This window comes from Lacerta agilis, chromosome 13 (genome assembly GCF_009819535.1).
Source record: "Lacerta agilis isolate rLacAgi1 chromosome 13, rLacAgi1.pri, whole genome shotgun sequence".
Taxonomy (NCBI): Eukaryota; Metazoa; Chordata; class Lepidosauria; order Squamata; family Lacertidae; genus Lacerta; species Lacerta agilis.
This window is the reverse complement of record NC_046324.1, coordinates 48,648,548-48,667,128: the sequence shown is the minus strand read 5'-3', so window position 1 is coordinate 48,667,128 and position 18,581 is coordinate 48,648,548. Positions and strand designations below refer to the sequence as shown.

Genomic DNA, 18,581 nt, shown 5'->3' with positions numbered 1-18,581 from the left:
GGGATAAATCAGACAGTGAGCTGGCCCTATCACCAAGGATGCGGAGACAAATGCATTGGAGTCGGAAAACCCAAACTACTTGGAGGAGTGCCTGCTTTCTTGCCTAGTCCTGTGACTCGGCACACAAACTGTTTTTCAAAAGGTGAGCTTTGGGAGTGTGTAAATTTTTACAACATCTTATCTTATGCCTAGCCATGAACTTAGATTGCTGTAATACCTGTTAACCTGAATGCTTTGAAAACTGACTTGTGTATTGTGTACATTAAAGTGTTTCACAAAAACTGAATTGAGAGTCTGACTACAGGACCTGGTGTGTGTGTGTGTGTGTGTGTGTGTGTGTGTGTAAAGAGGAGAGAGAGATTTCTTAGGTTTTGTATAGGTCAGCTCAGTGAAGAATTATGTTATGGTTCTGCTTAATCTGAAAATAATAGCATCTGGATGAACAGAAACACTTGATACTACCTCCTATGGGGTCTCATATTACTGGATTGTGGTCTTTTAAGACAAGTTTTGATCTAACTGATCATTCCTCTAACGTTACTAGTAATAATAACACATTTCCCCTTTCCCCTTCAAAAGGCAATGTTTTCTTAAAAAACAACAACAACAACAACAAAAAAACAACCGAAACACAACACTATGACAATTAGGTGTACTAAGCAGTAAAGCTCATTACACTGAAGTTTCTCTTTCCTTTAAGAGATGTATCATTTAGAAAGAGGAGGCCTCTCTACCCCATACTGCACTATAATTCTTCCCTTCATGTTTGAATAATAAGGATTCCAGGCTAGCTTGGAGGATTTGTGCTACTTTTCTCTCCTGGGATATCCCCTTTAAAATCCCTTCTGAATTAATTCCAGAAATGAGCTTTATAGGAAAACGCAGAATTAAGTCCAACATGAAAGAAGGAATTATGCTGCACAGCTGGGAGTTAGCTTGAGCGGTTAAGTTTCTCTTTTGGAGTCAACATGGGCAGGCAGGGCGGAAGGGGGAGGGAATCATTTAGAGAGGTACTGACTGGGATCCAAAGAACTGAGAGCAGGACCAGTGGGACTTTTTTGCCCTCTGTTTTTGTTCAGCAGGCAGGATCATCGCAAGGCATTTTGCTTCTTGAGGCAGAACAGTAAATTCTCTTTCCCCCTTCCCAGCCAAGGTGCATAGCACCCAAGTATGGCCAAGTTATTGGGGCATGTGAGGCAGAAAATCTCCCTGGAAATGAAAATGGAGTAATCAAATAACTAACAATCTGCTGTGATGATAAGGTAAAGGGACCCCTGACCATCAGGTCCAGTCGTGTCCGACTCTGGGGTTACGGCGCTCATCTCACTCTATAGGCCGAGGGAGCTGGCGTTTGTCCGCAGACAGCTTCCAGGTCATGTGGCCAGCATGACAAAGCCAATTCTGGCAAACCAGAGCAGCGCACGGAAACGCCCTTTACCTTTCCGCTGGAGCGGTCCCTATTTATCTATTTGCACTTTGATGTGCTTTCGAACTGCTAGGTGGGCAGGAGCTGGGATCGAGCAACAGGAACTCACCCCGTCGTGGGGATTCGAACCACCGACCTTCTGATCAGCAAGCCCTAGGCTCTGTGGTTTAACCCACAGCGCCACCTGGGTCCCTGTCTGCTGTGATTACACTCTGCCTAATGATAGGACTGGTTCTGGCAGCAGGCTCCCTGTATGATGCAAATGCCTGCTTTATTTCTTTTACCTTTATCCAATGGTTCCTTCAATGTACAGAAGTAGCTGTCAGTTCTCTGGATCCTGGACACTGTGTTTTGCTGGTGTTCCTGTAAGAATAAAATAATATTCCCTTTGGGCTCAGTCTGAAGGCCCATCTGCTTTGACATTGGCTTCAGACTGTAGTCAACTAGGTGCCCATAGGAAGCTCACAAACAAGCCATGGCCTCCAACTGGCTGTTGTCCTTTGAGTACTGGTGTTCAGTGTCTCTGAACCTGGGCAATCTGTCATGGTTACTAACTATTGGTCAACTTCCTCTCCTCCATGAACTTGTTAAATGAGTGGCCATTGCTATATATCCTGTGGCAGTGAACTACCATTAAAAAAAGGTGTTGCATGAAATACTTTCTTTTACCTGAATCTCCAGCCAGTCAGTTTCATTGGATGACCAGGAGTTCTAGAATCTTGCGAGACAGACATATTCTGCCCCCTACTTCTGCCTGTGTACTGGTTGTACTGTTTACTTGTCAGTCATTTATGTGTGCATGTGGAGGGCTTTGCATAATCTCCAGGGTGTGGTCATATGCCATAATAGAGAGAGTTGGCCGGTTGGTGAGCATGTTTGCCTTTTGTACCAAGGGCAAGATGGGGATGCTGTTCCAATAAGAACAGACTAGGGTTTTCCTCTAATCAGTTGAACAAGCCTGAGCAAAGAAGCAGACTGAAGGAGCTGCTGCTGCAGCAAAGCTGAGTTTTTAGGGAGAGGATTACTCTTCGTTTGCAGTTGCCATGCAGGGATGAGTTCATCCAACTCCTGAAGGGATGAGTTCATCCAACTCCTTAACATTTGAGGACTAAGCCAAAGCAATCACAAAGGGAGAGCAAATCCATACAAACACGAGACTGACTGTTTAGTGCTTTTCCCACCTGTCCAGGCTCACTTGAATCAGCACAGCATGGAAGGGTTTGATGCTCTGCAAGGAAAAAACTGCTGAGTGACCAGCAGCTGGGGAATGGAAATCATGTACCTGCTCCATAGTGGTGGAAATTTTTGTAGGGATCATAGTTAAGGTGGGAAGGGTTAACCTTCCTGTGCACTGCAGTGACAATGAATGTTACACCCCTGCATCTTACTAAAAAGCGAATTAAATCTCTCTCTCCCCCTGCCCCTGAATGGTTCTAACTGTGCAATTAAAGTAACATCTAGTTTGACTCTAAACATTAATGGAAAGGTAACTGTTCCCAACCTTCCTTGAAAAATGGCTTCAAAGATTATTTGGATATTGGTCACAATCCAGTCAAGGTTGAATAAGCTATTGATTTCAACGGAAAAACTTGAAGCATAAGCACATTATTATTTTTTGAAAACTCGGGTTTTGATTGAACTTCTAAATCCCAGTGACTTTGGGTGAATTACAACACATTTAAAACACGACAAATCCAACTTGAAATGTAGATAACTAAGTATAGTTTTGACCTCACTCCATCCCCCCACCCGTCTTTACTCCAAGGAGCTTACAAATACAGTTTGGCAACAAAAGAAAAGGAGAGAGAGATGAGGAAATGCTCTCCGGTTGCATGACCTTTGTTTCAGTTGCAAGGAAGGGTAAAGGCAAAGCCTTGACCAATGAGGTAGTCATGAGGGTCAACAAGGGGAAATGGCAGCGCGTTTTATTTTTCTTCCTTTTTTACGTACTGACATGTTAGTGGTAGATATAAAACAAACCCAAGAGCTTTCAAGGAAAAGTTAATTCACAAAGCTTGCTTGTGTTAGCCTCACCTGATAGGAGTGACTCAAGCAATTTGTTAGATCAGGCTGACTTGTGGCCTTTCTTGCCCATGCCTGCCATGTCTGAAGTACCAGGTCAACCTTATTCCTTAGGGGTGGCTTCAAGGAATTCTATTGGTTTCTTCCTCTGCATTATCTATTCCCAACCATCATTGCATTCAAAACTACAAAAATGCTCAATAAAACACTGAATGAAACCAGAAGTTCTGTGTCCCTGATGCTCATCCCGCCACTCTTGACTAGTGGGGAGAAGCAGCTCCAGCTCCAGAGTGTCTGCATAATGTGGTGTTGCAAAACAAACGAACAAACCAACCTCTCCCTGATATGATTTCCGAATTGTCAAAACCTTATCTTTTGCCATTCTTCCTGCAAGATGGTTGTAGATCTTCTATTACGGCATTTTTCTCTTTCTGTCCAAAACAGTGCTCCAGTCATGTCTGTATTTCACAGCTGCCTGGAGATGATGAGATAGATTTTTCATTGAGTCAGAAGCTATTTTGCTTCAGATAGGCACCACCTTCTCTGGTTCACTTCCAGGAGGAGGCAGTGTCAACAAGAGATAGTTCTGAAACAGTTATTTAGGACTTACACCTACTTTTTATTAGAGCTTATGTATGGCACTAACAAAATTTTGCAAGTCTTTCCCCTGTGCCCTCCTTTTCACTTGATGTAACTATGTTGGAGATGTACTGCATTGGGTTAGGATTATTAGCAATTTCCCCACATGACCATCTGCTGCTATTTGAAACAGTATAAAATTCCATCACAGAAATTGCCTCATCTCCTTTGCCTTATCCAGTTTCCCCATCAGATGTTGAATTGGGTATGGGAGCAGCAACAAGGGAATTTGTCCCTTCCCTAGTGGAATTCTCAATAACAATGTCAAAGTTTTTCACTAACATGGAGGAGAAGTTAGCTGCTCTTGTGCCATGTGAGTCCCAGGATGCTGATTGAATTGTTGCACAGGGGGCCTTAAGTGTGATTTGGTCATATGGGTTTTAGGAGCACAAATTAGGGCTGGACTGCTGCTCACCTATCCTGCTTGTCAGCTTCCCATAGGCGTCTGGTTGGCTGCTGTGAAAACCAGATGCTGGATCTGGCAGTCAGGCACTTATGGACCCAGCTGAGGAAATCAGTCATGATTTGATTTGTATTTGACCTTTGCATTTATAATTGACCTGATGCCCGAGTAGGAACAGCACAACCTATTTACTGCTGGACCAAGGATGAACAGCTTTGGAAAATCCCAATTTGCTGTGACAGAATCCACCTTGGACTTTTTGAACCATTGCTTGAAAAAGGTCTGTCTGGACCTGTCTTGTTGACCTTGTACATCTTTGTCAGCAAAGTAATAAGGGAGTTTAAATATTTCTCCGTCCCTATGATACAACCTGTGCTTTCTCTTTATTGTTGAACTGCTTTATTAGGTAAGAACTTGCCAGTTGGTATTAAGCTTGTGCTTTTCCTTTATGAAAGACATTCCTTGGCTTTATGCTTACTTGAAGAGGTCTGCAGAAGACCTGCTTACTTGAAGAGAAGGCAGAATTCAGGCTGTAAAAGACATATCCTGTCTCTGTGTGTGTTTGTGTCCCCATAAAGCAGTCACACTGAGGAAGGTACTGGATCTATTCTCGGTTCAGCAGCTAGTGCAAAAGGACTCCAAGCTTCTGTTGTCCTTTCTTCTGCAGGCCCTTTGTGGAAGGGTTTCTGGCTCCTCCGCAGTCAATTGTATACAGTGGAAGGCATCCTCGGGCTGTGAGCTTTCAGATGATAGAAATACATTAGTGATCTTTCCCGGAAATTTAAAATGAGATGGATTCTGTTACAGCCCTAAAGTATTGGCTCGGAATTGCAATGTGTTTTTCCAGCAGGCGTCTGTCTTTAAATGGAGTGCAATCTATCCCAAACAATGACTTGAGTGTGGAGTACCATGTAAGAGTGGGATGAGCTCCACCACCGCCGAACCTGGGGTGCCTGCAAGTGCATGTTCTTGCAAGGTCTGTGCTATAAAAAGAGGGGGATGTAATGGGATAAGAGAGAAAGAGAGATGGAAACTGGAAAACTATCTAGGCTCTGTCATGGGGATGGTGAACCTTTTTCAGCCTGAGGGTCGTATTCCTTTCTACGGGCCATGTGGCAGTGGTAGGTGATGCCAGAGGCAAAAGCAAGTGGAGCGATGCATGTAAATTTAACCTTTTTACAGCTGTCTAATTTCTATACGCATTCACACCCCTCTTTATCCTCCACCCACGGAAGGAAGAGGCATTGTCAGAGTTCAAGGGCACATCCCAACACAGCAAAAACTCAAGGAGGGTGCGAAGCAAGACCAGCGAGGGGTGTGACTGGGAGAAGGTCCTGATGACGAAACAGAGGGACTCCGAGGGCTGCATGTAGTACTTGGGGTACCCTCACCCCTCCTCTAGCAGGCAGTGGCAGGAAAGGTATACATCAGTCCTCATCCGTATGGTGGAGCTGATGGGACTCCAGAACATCTGTAAGGCATCGGGTTGGCAAAGGCTGGCACCTATAATTTCTGTTTGTTTGTGCCTCCCTTGCTTCACCAGCAGGATCAAGTTGGGACCTCAAGTTGGGCCATTGTGGGGCAGAGCATTTAGTTCAAGTATGTGTTATGTTGCAGTGGTAGCATCAAATCACAAGATCTTGGGTCTTAGCACCCCAAATGTGTGGGCCGACTGGACTCTCTTCTTGGGCTGCTTGTCTGAAGGGAGGATGCGGATGTTCCACAGCCATCTCCCAAAACTCTACAAGCTTTTGAGAAGCTTAACGTTCATAACATTCACATTTTCTATTTCTATGTCATTTTTGACACGTTCTCAGTGTGAACAGGGAAGCTTTCGCTGTGCTAGATCCAGGTGGAGTCCGGGGCAGACTATACCTGATACGATTGTTGCCATAAAATGTTATGCATAACCTGTAGTCCTTGAAATCAGCGACTTGTTTGAGAGGGTGAAACATTTTGGCTTCTTCTTGCTCTTCTCAGATTCCTAGAGGTAGATGCCTTGCATCTAACACAGTTTCCAAAGTTTGCAAAAGTGGCAGAACAAATAGACGTCACGGCCATTTCTGACTTGGTCCTGATCCGCAGTATCTTACCACTTCAGTGAGGGGATGGGGGCAGGCAGGCACATGCGTTGTTATTGGTTGTCCCTGAATGCTGCCATGGCATACATGCCGACAAAATGGTCTCACACAAACACAGGACACTTTCCGCCAATCTCTACTAATCCTCCTTTGCATGCTTCCCCTCTCTGCTTTATGACAGTTCCAGGGCACTGACTGCTTGAGCAAGGTTTTAAGTCTTGCATTGTGCTGGTGATTTTTAATACCTTCCGGGGACCCAGCCTCCAATGGCATTTTACATAGCTGTGCTCTGTTGTTTAAATGAGGTGTCTGAGCGGCTGGATACGTGTCACTAGAGGGCAGTAAAACAGCTGTGAGATATTTAACCTATACGCTTCTATGGTGTTTGCTGCCACCTCTGAGAAAGGAAGGAGTGAAAAATGGTTCTTTATATTTCCAGCTTTGCTTTTGAAATGGATCAACTGTGAAATCATAAGCCATAGTACAGATTCTACATAAGGGTTTATTGCTGGCCAGGGAAGTGTTGGGCTGCTGCTCTGATCATGCATTTCGCTCTTTGGAAAAAGAAAACAAAGTAAAACTAGCTACTTTGTTTTCAGTTTATTGAGAAAGCCAAGTGTACAAACAGCTGCCCAGTTAGCGATGTAAGACTTCACCCTTTTTGGTTTCTTACTTTTAGAACAAGAACTTGGAGGTTTGCATGACTTTTCTCACCGAGGCTCAAAGTAGATCACAAAGTGGCAAGGGACTATTTTGCCCTGGGGGGCTGCATTTTCTCACTAGCAGCTTTCCGGTGGGTGGGCGGACGGGCCCAGAGGCAAAAGTGGGTACAGCAATGAGCATTACTCCTACCTGGGACAGTAGGTACGTTCCACTCTAAAAGTCACATTTCCACGTACCGGGGCAAAAGTAGGCTTTCTTTCACCTGGGTCAAAAAAAACCTGGCTAGCTGCCCTCCCCAATAGCTGCAGCACTGCCACACACTCACCTGTGCCCTCTACCCAGGCAAGTAAGAGGCATCATCCCAGTTCAAAGACCCATTCCAGCCAAGCCCAAACACTCCAAGGGTGTGGAGCAAGGCTGGCAATGAGCATGGGTGTGGCTTGGGAAAAGGGCATGGGCTCAGGAGAGTCACAAGGGGTGGATTGAGAGGCCTGTTCAGCCACCTCCCCAGGTCCTCCCCTCTCTCGCTTCCAATAAATCAAGCAAATCAAGCTTTTCCGTTTTCATCAAATTGATACTTTGAAGCTCCACATAGTCTTTTGTGTTCTTTATTAGCCCAGTGAAGGGCTTTCTTTTTTGCTCTGACTTTGCTGCCAGCTTCATTTTGCTTTCGTTTTGAGTGCCGCTGGAGAGTCAAATTGCCAGTTCCACCTGAGCATCTGCTTTATTGAGAATCACAGGGGCCATGAGAAACTCAGTCACCATTACCAAATGCTCCAAGACAGTTTCAGCAAATGGATTAAATTTGTCCCCTTTAAACTCCCCCAGGGGCCAGCTCCTGGATGCAGAAAACCATTGGACATCAATCTCTTGAGTTTTACCGACTGGGTGGAAAGAGTCAGGGCCAGTGGCGGCCAGACTTGGTTGTGGGTCCCTGTGTGAAATACATCCCTCCCCTCCCAGTCTAGTTCGATTACACTGTATATATAATTCATACACCAGTATCCAATGCATACCTTCTGATCTGAGATGAAACATTATGAAAAGGCGTTTAATTAAATATGAAGTACATAACTTCAGGATGTATATAAATTATACATGCGTCTTTATATGTAATATTAATTGATATGGCAAAGTTTTGTTAGAATATTAATATTTTGATTTTTGACACCAATAAACATTAAACTTTTTCAAAGACCAAATCAAAGGAGTTTTGTGGGTTTGCTGGGCCCCCTGTAACCTGTGGGCCCTTGTGCACAGGACATCCTATATGATCACCACTGAGCAGGAGAGTTTGTTTATTATTTTATGTATTTATTGCATCTCTAGCCCGCTTTTTCCTCCGAGGATCTCAAGGTGGCGCACATGGCTCTCTCCCTCCTCATTTAATCCCCACAAGGTGGAATTAGGCTGAGAGGCAGTGACTAGCTCATGGTCACCCAGTGAGCTTCATGGCCAAGTGGGGATTTGAACCCTGGTCTGCCAGCTCCTAGCTCAACACTCCAGCCACGACAGGCAGGCAGATGGTCTTATTCCAGCCTCCAGGGCCTGGCATTTGGAATGGTGTTCTGCTGGTATGTGGAGGCTGAATAGTCAGGACAGTTAGTGAAGCCTCTAGCTGGTGGGCTGATCTGATCACCTCCTTTCCTTGAACCACTGGAGGCATGATCCCACCACTCTGTGTGGGTGTTCCTCCTTGCACACGAGTCTCCTGCTGCTCACTTCCTTTCCTTCCTGTTGGCAACTCTCCCACAAGCAAAGAGAGCTGGTCACATGGGACTGGTGTGTGCATGCCAAACACCACACTTGGGGAACAAGTGTGAATCAAACTCTTAGTGCATATGTGCAAAATGTGATCATGTGACATGCCTTTGAGACTTTATATCTAGACTAACAGAATCATTGCTCTTGTTTTCGTTTTTCTTTTTAAACAAAGCTCTTTGTCTGCGTTTTCTGGAGACGTAAATTTAACTTCACTGTTGTCTCACTTTGAAGGGAAATTAATCAGCTATTCTAGGACCTGGCTCATCAGCTAAACTGGTGTGTGTGTGTGTGTGTGTGTGTGTGTGTGTATTTCACCTCTTGGGGAAAGTGCAACATGAAATGCCTTTTAGTAGCTTGCTCGGGAAATGCCGACACAATTCAGTGACAACGGCCATGTTTGAGTTTTGTGATGAAAGAGAACAACAGTACTAAATTAGTCTGGTGCTGTGCCCTGCTGCAGATTGGAAGCTTTGACTTAAAACAACAACAACAACAACAACAACAACAACAACAACAACAACAACAACATATACAACAGACAAATGCAAAAGATCCAGTAATAACGCTTTGTTAGAATGAATGAACTCTTGAATGAACTCTTGGGCTGACATAGAGCTTGGGATTATCCTATACAGTAATAAATTCAACTATTTGTTATCATCTGATAAGTTAAGCAAAAATGGCCCTTGCCAGTCACTGTTCATATACAATCATAGAATTGTAGAGCTAGAGGGCAACCCCAAAGGCCATCCAGTCCTCCCCCCGAAGGCAGCAGTCACAGCTGAAGAATCCCTGACAGATTGCTGCTTCTGGAGAGCCTTTAATCTCACATGTTAAAATAGCAGAATCAAGGCCCAGGTTGCAATCCCATGCACACTTGCCTGGGAGTAAGTGGCACTCAAGTTCAACAGGGCTTACTTCTGAGTAGACATGCTCAGGGCTGAACTGCACCATGGCAAAGAAGGCGCACAGGAAAGGGCCAGCCGGATGTTGCAGTGTTGTGTATGTGAACAAAGTCGTAATGGGGGGAAAAGGACTGGCAAACTCATTAAGGCAGCTTCCTAATGGCAGTGGATGCTGTCGCAGCGCACACCAGGAAAGTGGCCTGCAGAATGCATGGTGCCACCAGCAAGCAACCGGGGCACAATTGCGATGTGGTCACAAGGGGAGGGGAGGGGGACACCACCTGCTGTCCCACATAGTGCTACAGCCCGGCTACACCAGAAGTCAGGGTGCCCAGTGCCCAAAGGGGGCTAGCGAGTGAGGCGCTGCAAGGCAGAAGCAGAGTGGGGCTTTTTAACTGCATGAATGCAGACCATGGAAGTAAGTTTCAGGTGACAAGCTTATTGGAAGGTAACTCTCACTTCAACAGATAAGTCTGCCTTTGCTGAATCCTAATTTTGAAATGCTTGTGTGCAATTCTCCGCTTCCCCTCTGCCTGCAGTGCTGTGCTGTGGTTGTGTGTAATTCTCTCCAGTAAGCTGACCCTGTCGGTCCTAATGAGCTACTTTTCCCATGTTTTGTAGGGCTATCACGATCCCAGTAAAACTAAAGTGCTCCACTTCAGCTTGAACCCAGCAAGCCTGGCTAAGCAGCAGCGTCTTGAGGAGCAAGCGCATCTGCGGGAGGAATGCCAACGCTTGAGAGAGCTGGTCAGAGTACTGGAAGCAGGAGACTCTATCCCAGAAAAACTTGAGGGGGCGGCAAGTCTCCAGTCAGCTCAAGAAATTGCAGGTATGCGCTTGCCTGGTCAATTACTCATTCATCATAGTGTTGCTGTGTAGCAAAGGGCAGCATTTCAGAGTGCATTGAGAGCCATTTAATTGTTTATAGTCACAGTCAGTTTAGCGGTTTAGAGTGTTTAGCTTATATAAATGCTCCTGGGTGGAAAGGGAGATTCCCCGAATCCACCCTCCTTAAATGATACCTCTGCCTGATATACCTCTGCCTGATATACCTCTGCTTGTTGTCTATTGACCTACACACATGAACCCGTATTTTACATGTGTGATCATAAGAAGTGTGACTTTGGAGATCTGTAATCTGGAGACAGTTGCACTGCTCACCACAGGGGTTATTGCACAGTAGAGTGAGAGCACAAGGAGTCTCTGGCCATATAACTGAGGTGTCCCTTATGGGGAAAGGAGGTGATCTTTCCCAAGAAATGTAAATTTTGACTCAACCCAATTCTCAGTGGAAGATGCTTGCTGCAGAAAGCCTCCAGAGAAGCGGACACGGGGCAATGGATTCAAACTACAAGAAAGAAGATTCCACCTAAACATTAGGAAGAACTTCCTGACAGTGAGAGCTGTTCAGCAGTGGAATTTGCTGCCAAGGAGTGTGGTGGGGTCTCCTTCTTTGGAGGTCTTTAAGCAGAGGCTTGGCAGCCATCTGTCAGGAATGCTTTGATGGTGTTTCCTGCTTGGCAGGGGGTTGGACTGGATGGCCCTTGTGGTCTCTTCCAACTCTATGATTCTATGATTCAAGACCAAATCGGAACATTGGCTTGCATTAGATGTGACAAAGGTTCTGAGAACTGATTAAGCTTGCACCTATGTTGTCTTCATCCAGATGCTTAATCGTTGCTTCCTTTGCAGTAGCACCCCATTCATTGCTCAGAGCACAGCCAAAATATATATACACAGTTCCAAGACGCATACAGAGTTGTAGCTGAACAGAGCTTCTCATTGTGCTCCATTGTGGAGTGGGGTAGACCCAAAATCCAAAAAGGATAACACCTTTGTCAGTACCAAACAAAATAACACAAAGTAGTGAACAGACTTTGGAGCCTTGCAGAATTCTTCCACCAGCGTTGGGGGGGGGGGTCAGTGTAGGGGAAGACTGACGTGTTGCTGATAGGCCTTGTCAGAGCAGGCAGAGGGGTGTGAGTGTGTGTGTGTGTGTGTGTGTGTGATGTCTCTGACTAACAAGTTGGGGACAAGGTTTATGCAGTGCTAAGAGGGTTCAGGCATGCAGCAGCAATAAAAGGAACATGGTGGATGGATGTTGCTTACAGAGACAACATATATTTCTGTACTGTGCTAACAAGGACCTTGTTTTTGCAAGAACTGCAATCTCCGAGTTCATTTTAGTCGTTGAAAAATGGCCCAACCATCCTTGATACATATCGGGCGCTTCTCATCCAGGAGGGAGGGATTGTGTAAACAACTGTAGGCTAGTTAATCTCTGGCAGGTGGAATTTGGAGTTCCTTAGATAGATAAGCAAAGTGATTTGTGAATGAACCAAGATAGTTGGCTGCAGCTGGAATGCCCCAGTCCATGCTCAGTGCAGACAAGGCATATCAGGATAACAACCCTGTGATGAAAGTCTGAGTCTTAATCATATGAACAAGCCTAAGAGCAGACAAGAAACCTTTCCTTTTAATAGCTTTTTTGGGGTGTATGTGTGTGTGTGTGGGGAGAGAAATTGGTTCCAAATGTCCCCATCATCAGCATTTGCTTCAGCTGTCCAGTTGGAGGTAGTGGAGTGGTAGCTAGGAGGAAGAGATGACAGACCAATTTATCTAGCTTTACTTAAAAGGCAAATTTATTGTTTTCCTATGACTCATGGAGGGCCTCCCCCAACCTCAGAGTGATTCCTCCCCCTCAAAAAAGAGCAAATGGTCCAGGTCAGCATTTTCAATCATTTGCGGGGGTGGGGGGGTCCTGCTCTCCAAGCCTGTCCCTGCCTAGCAAACTGAGCAGCTGGGTCACTTGTATTGTAATTTATTGCTGAATGCCTCTCTTTAATTCATTTCTAAGTGTGGCCGTGTGTTTTCTCTAGCATGCCTTAATGTGTTCATGACCCAAAGGGCTTGTTTGTACTTTGGATTTACTGTGGGCTGGTGACGAGTGGAATTTGATTTAGCCCTCAAGTGACCTTTAGTAGTGGCATTGACAATATCTGGGCATCATTTTAGGCACTGTCCTGTTTTGCACAACCTTAGGCACCAGTGGAAACCTATATTGCACAATTTAGATTGCTGAGGGGCAATCTTCCTTTGTTAAACTTGTAACATAATGAGGCAGAAATTCTGTGTGGACTCAGCTGGTCAGCCTTGTATGTATGTATGTATGTATGTATGTATGTATGTATTAAACATTTGTATACCGCCCTTCATCCGAAGATCATAAGGCAGTTCATAACATAAAAGTACAAAATGAAACCACTAAGTACATAATAAAACAAAAACAAAGTGATAATTCCTTTCCCACAAACAAATTTAAAAGGCCATAGAATGTTAATCAGCCAAACATCTGGTTTAAAAGGAACCTTTTTGTCTGGCATCTAAAGCTATGTAATAAAGGTGCCAGGCAAACATCCCTGGGAAAGCATTCCGCAAACAGGGAGCCACCACGGAAAAGGCCTGTTCCTGGGTTGCCACCCTTGAGGTATTGCATTCCTGAGCTGTTAAAGGCTTCCTCTCCATCAGAACTAGAACACTTGGCAAAAAAGCTGACCCAAGCAATCCTGTCTTCTACCTGCTTGGATAATAACATTATCAATGGTTTCTAGTCATAATGGCTATGTACAACCTCCAGCATCAGAGACAGTATACCTCCGAATACCAGTTTCTGGGGGAACACAGTTTGGGGGAGCACCATTGTGCTGAAGTCCTATTTGTGGGCTTCCCATCTGCGCATCTTGTTGGCCTCTGGGAGAACAAAATGCTGGACTAATTTGCCTTTGGTCTGATCCAGCATCCACATTTTTTCTTCTTACTGGAGTCTTTCATTGTTGAAATGGGGCCTTCTACATATCCACAAATCTGCAGCATGAGCTTTTGTCATTGTGGCGCTCCCACTGTAATGGGCATATGCAAGTGTGGATTTCTCTGTGATGTAAAGAGTGTGGCAAGAGTGGACACCACACTAATGCAGCTTATGGTCATGGGACAATCACGGGCAATGCAAATTCACTTTTAATTTAGCAGTAGTTAAGCACATTATGAGTCAAATGCAAATGTACTGCAAGTCTTAGAAATGCACATATGCAGGGCTTGAACTGTGCAGAGCCCTAGTGTTGGAGGAACTGGCTACTGCCTCGTATCAGTCATAGAAAGAACACTGCAGTGAGCTCTCGCCTGTGACTGTCCCAATGACACCCTGGGGTGTAATCTGCTCTTACGATTCCATTCCCTCTGAATGTCTGAGCCTTCTGATTCATCATTCATTGTTGTCATTTCCTCCAATTTTCCTTCAGCCATGTATCTGGCTTGTCCTGACCTCTCTAAAAGTTTGTGCCATGTGATATACTTTTTGTAGCATGTCTCAAACAAGAGATGGCTCTAGGCCTGTTATGCATTGGACAGGCAAATTTCACTAAATTCCCAAATGTTTGGAGGGAGCACAGGTGGTTGTCTGAATAGCTCATGTCAAAGGTTCCCCCAATTCTTGTTATTATTTTTGCTTTCTGCAGTTCAGCCTGGGTAGGTCATTGCCGTGGTGCCCTGCTTATGGACTTCTGGGAGACATCTAGCCAGCCACTGGGAAATTGGGCTAGATGAAGCATTTGGTTTGATACAGGTGTGTGTGTGTGTTATGTGAGCCTTGGAATTTAGGGGTACCTTCAAAGTATTTGGGTGGGTTAAAAGGAGGTGGCTTACTCTCTGTCCCTAGGCATTATGTACTGAGCTGCCTCATCTTCTCAGGGCTAAAAGTATGGGTGTACCATAGCCAGCCAGGAAGCTGGTTGTGATCCATAGCTATTTAAATTTAAGGTTCAATGGATTATAATTACAGGAACGAAAAATAATCAGACAAACATTAAGGATGCTGCTTCTGATGGCTTTGATGATAATGTGTTGGCTGCTATTAAACCTTCTGAGCAGACAAGAATGCACCATGTGCCCGCTGATGGCGGTTCTAAGTTGTGGGTGAGGTAATAAGGAAATTTTTATGATGGGTGCTAAAGCTCATTAAATGCGACTCCATTAAAAATCAAGGTTACGCTGGACTCTAAATCTCTTTGAGCACAGCCAGTGGAGGCTGTATTGTGATCTTGGCAACCTGCCATGGTGTTCAGTGGTGCTTTTCTCTCATTTGCTTTGTAATAGTCTCTATTAAAACGGGTGACATGGTTATTGAGAAGAAGCATTTTGAACGGTGTGCCTTACGAACACTGGTCCTCCCCCATTCCCCCTTTTGTGGTGTGAAAATGGCAAACAAGATGGTCCTGAGCTTATTAATGGGGCAGAGCTGCAATGGCTCCATTATTCAGAATGGGCTGCAATGCTCCAGAGATCTGGACTCAATTATTAAACCTGGCCTGTGAAACAGTGTTGGCCAAAGTCAGGTTGTTATGTGATGAATAGCTCTTCGCAATTCTCTTGTCCTTTAAACAAAAGTTCAGATAAGCAGTTTGTGACAGGGTTGTTTTTTTCCATTTTCAAAAGAAACTTTATTGAATATACACATACACACACACACAATTAGAAGATTTTCTTTCCAGGGCTACTGTTCATAATACATACATAAATCACAATTATGAATATTAATTTTTAAAAGGGGTTTATTATTATATATTATTACAGAAATATATAATAAATCATAATTCGATGCGCCCATCAAGTGTATCTGGACTCTGAAGCGAAGAAGTAGCTGACGTTATTGGTTCCAGACAGATAACAGTTTGAAATGCAAGAAGGGGTGTGTGTGTTCTTTACTCTTAATCTCAATTTCCTGTATTTCACTCTGTACCTTGCATGCTTTTAAACTATTTCTCATGCCTACTTAAATAATTCCGATTATTTTATTTTTGGCTGCCTTAGTACAACCCCTTATAGAATTCCTGTTTAATCATAGTCACTAGTGAATGGGTCTGTTGCACTGCAGATCAATCTTGACAATTAATTCCTGTCAGGAAATGACAAGGAGTGAAAGCAAGGCAAACCCTTTGGAAGTATATATTACTCATGTCTCTCTGCTGTGTCAGTCTAGTGTCGATGTGTGGGAGTGAGCGAATATGTTTCTGTGGTGGTTAGGGGTGATTGACTCAACTCCTTAAGATGCTTTATTCAAGAGTAATCTGATATTCTTTCCCCACCCACCCCCATTCCCAGGTGCTTTGGAAGTTGCAGATTTGTCTTTCCCACACAAAGACCCCAGAGCAGGTGTGCCTGAACTAAACCTCTGCACTTGCCCAACAGCCAAGAGAATGAGGCCCACTCATAATATGCACTGGGTAATGGCTAAGGATGCATGGAAAAGCAGAGATGAGCTTGCACATCTTTCCTTGATTTGCAAAGATTTCAGCTGCTGGCTGGCCAAATTTGATATCATCATCATATAAGTTAGAGTATTCCAGTATTCCCATTGCCACTGCTACTTCTTGGAAATGTCAAACTGTGCCCAAATCTTGATAACTTTCCCCCATAGGCTTTCCAATTTTTGTTGGGCATCGGACATTAATTGGACTATTTGCTTGTTTATGAATTCAAAGCTAACTGTGCCTTTTTGACCGATACCCATGACTCGGTGAGCTTTCCTGTGTGTTCTGGCTGGGTTATTCCATAGGCATCCCCAGAATGTGAACCTGGTGGCAGCAAATGCTGAACTCTGTAACCGATGTTTTCTTCATTTTTATTTTATTTATTTTAACAAAATGTATATACCACTTGATTCTTAAATGCACACACATACCTCTAGGCGTTTTTCCTTCCCTCTAGCTGAATATGTGTGCTTGAAACTTCATTATCCGCTAGGTCCAACTGCTGTTGATAATCTGGAGTGCTGAATGGCAGCTCCTTTACTCCCCAGCAAGAGCCTCCCTATTGCCAATATTAACATCCTTTCAGCCCCAGATTAAGACATACCTCTTCTCTCAGGCTTTTGAGAGATTATGATAATCATGCCTGTTTCTGTGTGCCTGTGGGTTTTTTTTGGGGGGGGGGCGGAGTATTGTTTTATTGTTAAACTTGATGTTTGCTTTTTAATTACGTAAATCACATATCAATGTTTTATGATAGGTGACAAATAGTTTGAGAGGTAGAACATACCTTTATTTACATGGGCTTCTTAAACCTAAATGAGTCTTGTAAAAATGTGATATTGTGTTTTTAGAACACATAATAATGAACAGAGCAACCAGCCCGTTCTTTAGCTACAGTGTGATTTGAGCATTGTCTGAAAGCCTCAAATCTTTTTCTTTAAAACTATCAATTGCAAAGTGAACTGACAGCTTTGTCATGAATTTAGACGTTTAGTCTGAACAGAACTTAAGCAGAAAATTTACTCGTGATCGCTGCCATGGTAAACCCTTGTAATAGAGATTATTAATTGGAATTAAATTGGGTAATGAATTAACATTAAAATAATCTAATCGTGTTGAAGTGACAAGCCAGAGACAGTAAAATTAGTCACTGTCCAGCCTGCCCGCCCGCTGATGAGGCTGATGAGGCTGTGCGCACGTGCCATTAGAGTGTGCTAGAAAGGGCTTTGGGTGGCATTAAGAATGTTCATGGCTGGTTTCTCATACTTTCTCTGCAATCAGTGCAAGAGGAGAAATGTTCACATATGGTGCATGAACCACTCACACAAGGATGTACCCCTTTCTTGCAGAAGATCCTCAGTTGCACTCAGTGGAACCCCATTTTCCCTTGCACACCACACAGGTAATGAGACAGGATGTTTGGGAGAACAAGAGGCCTATGTGTGTCCTCTATCTATCACCAAATGAGGCCCTCTGGCTCCTTCTGCTTGACCCTCAAGACTCTCCCTTGGCCATGCCCCCTTCTTCTAGACCTCAGCCTCTTTTGCAAGGCCTGCTGTATGCACTCCTTGAGTGCTTATTTTTGTCTGCAATACGCCCTTGAACTGTAATAGTATGTTTTGCTTGTTAGGATAAAAAATGGAGATACTGTGCATGTATGTACAGAAATCCTGAAGTTTTGCAGCCTACTGTTTCTTTATTTTTGCCTTAGGAATGGTTTCAGCTGGCCAGGTGAGGGTGAGAGTAAATGATGGATCTCAGTCTCTTGGTGAGTTAGGGACTTCCAGTGCATGCAAAGACAGGCCCTGGAGGATCGAGCAAATGAGACCAATAGTGGATCCAGTGGTCAAGAAGGCAGTTTATGCAAGAGCTGTAGAGAGAAGTGAGGGGCAAATGAGGCTCATCAGCCTGGAAAGGCCGTCCACATAGAAGAAGGAAAACTCTAAATCCAAACCTGCACAGCCTTGCGACTATACTCATTCGTGAGAAAGGCTTTGGGAGTAAACTCTGAGGAACTATCTATACCCACTGTCTTGCAGAATATTTTGGGGAGAAGAAAAGGCTAAGGAGTAAACCCTACACAAATCTGGAGTGGAGTTAGATGGTGTCTTGTATGCCTCCTTCCAGCAACTCCTGCAGCTAAGCTGGTGCCAAATGTATATTGCTCTGCTTTCCTTTGGACCACATCAGTGAGGCCAACAGGGGGGTCTTGTCTTCTGGACAGCCCAGGACCTCCCTACATATCGCCCAGTCTTGCGCCCGGGGGAGGTCACCTCGGAGCTGCTAACACCTTCCTATCACTGGCATTCAGCTCCTGGAAGGTGCCTAACAAGATGCTAATGCAGCCTTGATCCTCCAACCCTGCCATATGGG

At 44.4% G+C, this 18,581-nt stretch overlaps 1 protein-coding gene across 1 annotated transcript in view; it reads left to right on the top strand.

Annotated features, from left to right (window-relative positions):
* The window catches only part of MAD1L1 (mitotic arrest deficient 1 like 1), a 454,057-nt gene that overhangs the window by 274,707 nt on the left and 160,769 nt on the right, over positions 1-18,581 (top strand). The window contains exon 16 of the mRNA XM_033166736.1: positions 10,525-10,732. Coding sequence (XP_033022627.1) covers positions 10,525-10,732 — 208 coding nt within the window. The remainder of the gene's footprint in view (positions 1-10,524; positions 10,733-18,581) is intronic.